This window comes from Trifolium pratense, linkage group LG6 (genome assembly GCF_020283565.1).
Source record: "Trifolium pratense cultivar HEN17-A07 linkage group LG6, ARS_RC_1.1, whole genome shotgun sequence".
Taxonomy (NCBI): Eukaryota; Viridiplantae; Streptophyta; class Magnoliopsida; order Fabales; family Fabaceae; genus Trifolium; species Trifolium pratense.
The window spans coordinates 8,053,225-8,055,747 of NC_060064.1; the positions used below are offsets into that span (position 1 = coordinate 8,053,225).

General features: G+C 34.6%; 1 protein-coding gene across 1 annotated transcript; it reads left to right on the top strand.

Annotated features, from left to right (window-relative positions):
* Positions 1-628: 628 nt before the first annotated feature.
* On the top strand, positions 629-2,271 carry LOC123892924 (V-type proton ATPase subunit G1-like). The gene is made up of 4 exons (XM_045942808.1): positions 629-777; positions 1,287-1,375; positions 1,627-1,727; positions 1,827-2,271. Exons 2-4 carry the CDS (start codon positions 1,288-1,290, stop codon positions 1,968-1,970), a joined length of 333 nt encoding a protein of 110 aa, XP_045798764.1. The 5' UTR covers positions 629-777; position 1,287; the 3' UTR covers positions 1,971-2,271.
* Positions 2,272-2,523: the final 252 nt, after the last annotated feature.

The following is a 2,523-nucleotide window of genomic DNA, read 5'->3' on the forward strand; positions in this document are numbered from 1 at the left end:
ATTTTTACGCATCCACTACTTAGAGTTTCTCGCGCGTCATATTTTTACTCATCCTCTACCTACGACTTTCTCGCGCGCCCTATTTTATTCATCCCCTACGTACGAGTTTCTCGCGCGTCCTATTTTTACTCATCCGCTACCTACGAGTTTCTTGGGTGCCCTATTTTTACTCCTGCTACTTAAGTAGCGGACGATATTTTATAATTTATATTACAAACTAATTTCAAATCATCCGAAACAAATTATTTATATTTATATTTTATTTTATTTTATTTTAAATTTTAATTTTTTCGGGCTTGCGGGCCGCCCGCGACCCATTCGGGCTAGCCCATATTTTAATCGGGCTTTGTCGGGCCGGGCTAAAAAGCCCGGAAATAATTCGGGCTAGGATTTTCAAGGCCCGAACCCGGGAAAAAATCGGGCTTGGCGGGCCGGCCCATTCGGGCTAGCCCATTTTGACAGCTCTAATTTGAACCTTGACCCCTTAAATAATGTTGCTAAGTTTTTTTTGGTGAATAATAATGTTGCTATACCTAGAAAATGAGCTAGGACAACGGTGTAATTATACAGAGCTTTCTAATTAAACATTATTTTTTCCCGTAAAAATAAAAAATAAAAGATTTTTTTATTAGAAAAAAAAAATCGGTGGTTCAAAAATTAATATACAACAGAACTTTCTTCTTTTGTTTTTTTCCAAAAAAATAAAATAAAATTATACAGATCTTCGGGGCTCTCTCTCATACGCAGTCAGTATTTTTCTCAGAATTCGATCGATAGGTATGCCTCTCACTCTCTCTCTCACGTTCTTTTCTTCTTACGATCTGCAATTTCAATGCCAATACAACCATTTCCGAATTTGATCCGCGTTTTGAAATTTTGTTAATTTCAAGACCAAATAAATTACTTGACGCTTACAATTTCATGATTGGATTGGTGATTTTTGCGGAATAGTATTCAAATTTAGGTGGTGTTTATTTTTGTGTTTATTTTCGGCCGGCGTTCCGCATATATACGACACCCTATCAGTTAGTTTTATACCGGTCTTGTAGTTAATAATATATTTGCTGTTAAAAAAAAAAATTAAAATTTGATCATGGTGGCTTATTTGTCGAATTTGTTGAGTCTAATGTGTTGGTGTTCGTATCTTGTTCTTTCCAATTGAAAATCATGGTGGCTTGTTTGCAAAAGAATTGATCTTTATTGTTGAAGGACTTAGATTTATGTTTAGTTTCCGGTAGGTAGTTTCATTTTACTGTTAATAGTTATTAACTTATTTTTCATCGCAGAATGGCATCCAACAATGGTCAAGGTGGAATTCAACAACTTTTGGCTGCTGAACAAGTTGCACAACAGATTGTGAATGCTGCAAAAAATGGTATTGTACCTGATCTTTGAGTTTAGATTTTCATATTTTTCACATGTAAAACTCTTGGTTTTATGATAGTAATGGGTTTTCTTTTCCTGTGTTTTCATATATGTCATTGAACAAATTAGATATTGCTGTGATGAGATAAACCGGTTTCCATTCCCAGATTTTGTATTTTACTGTTTATATTTTAAATCGAAGCAGTTATGTAGTTATGCTGAACTTGTACACTAATCAGTATTATGCATCTCTACTGTTAGATAAATATGCTAGGCTGAAACAGGCCAAAGAAGAGGCTGCAAAGGAGATTGCCGAACATCGAGCTCATTTGGAAAACCAGTTTCAAAAGAAAGTATCAGTGGTATGTTAATGATTGACCGCGTTAATAAATGAAAATGTTGCTATTAGACTACCTTTCTATCTTATTATAAGTTTGTGTACTTTCATTTTATGAATACAGAGTAGTGGAGATTCTGGTGCTAACGTCAAGCGACTAGAGCAAGAGACTGATACAAAGATCCAACACCTGAAAACCGAGGCTGGTAGAATTTCGGGGGATGTTGTTTCCATTCTTCTCAAGTATGTAACAACCGTGAAGAACTAGAAGCCTTGATGATATATTGGTGCTGCGAGCTCTCAAGTTGTGCTTAATATTAATATTGTCTTGTGTTTATTGACGACTCTAGATTCTGGTGCAGATAAGATTCTTGTTTAGGTTATAATGCTTAGCATTTTGCTGCCATACATTGATTCAACATTATTTCAAAGTTCGTTAAAATAAATTATTTAGCATTCATAGACATGCCCATATGTATCATCGTTTCAACAGAGGCGTGTGAGGAACATTATGTCATTGTCAGCATGTTTTGAGTAATGCCGGAATGAATGGTTTATTATTTTATAAACACCATATTATCCTATCAAATCTTAGTTTTTCAAAGGTGTTCTGTTTCTAGATGTAAACGTGAGCAAGAGATTGAAGCTTTGGTTGGGAAAATGAAATTTACCATTTACCTCACGAGAATTGGACGTAGTTTTATGTTAAATGTGAAGAATAAACTATTAATTTTGGCACCTAAAGTATTTAAAATCATTCATTTTAGTTTCTATAGTATATAAAAATCAGTCGTATTAGTTCCGTAATAGGAGGGACTAAA

What these genes read in the sequence shown, in the direction of transcription:
- LOC123892924 (XM_045942808.1), top strand. Translation starts at nt 1,288, where the DNA reads ATGGCATCCAACAATGGTCAAGGTGGAATTCAACAACTTTTGGCTGCT. An exon ending in TGTGAATGCTGCAAAAAATG is followed by an intron (nt 1,376 to 1,626) that starts GTATTGTACCTG and finishes CTCTACTGTTAG; the next exon opens with ATAAATATGCTAGGCTGAAA. An exon ending in TTCAAAAGAAAGTATCAGTG is followed by an intron (nt 1,728 to 1,826) that starts GTATGTTAATGA and finishes TTATGAATACAG; the next exon opens with AGTAGTGGAGATTCTGGTGC.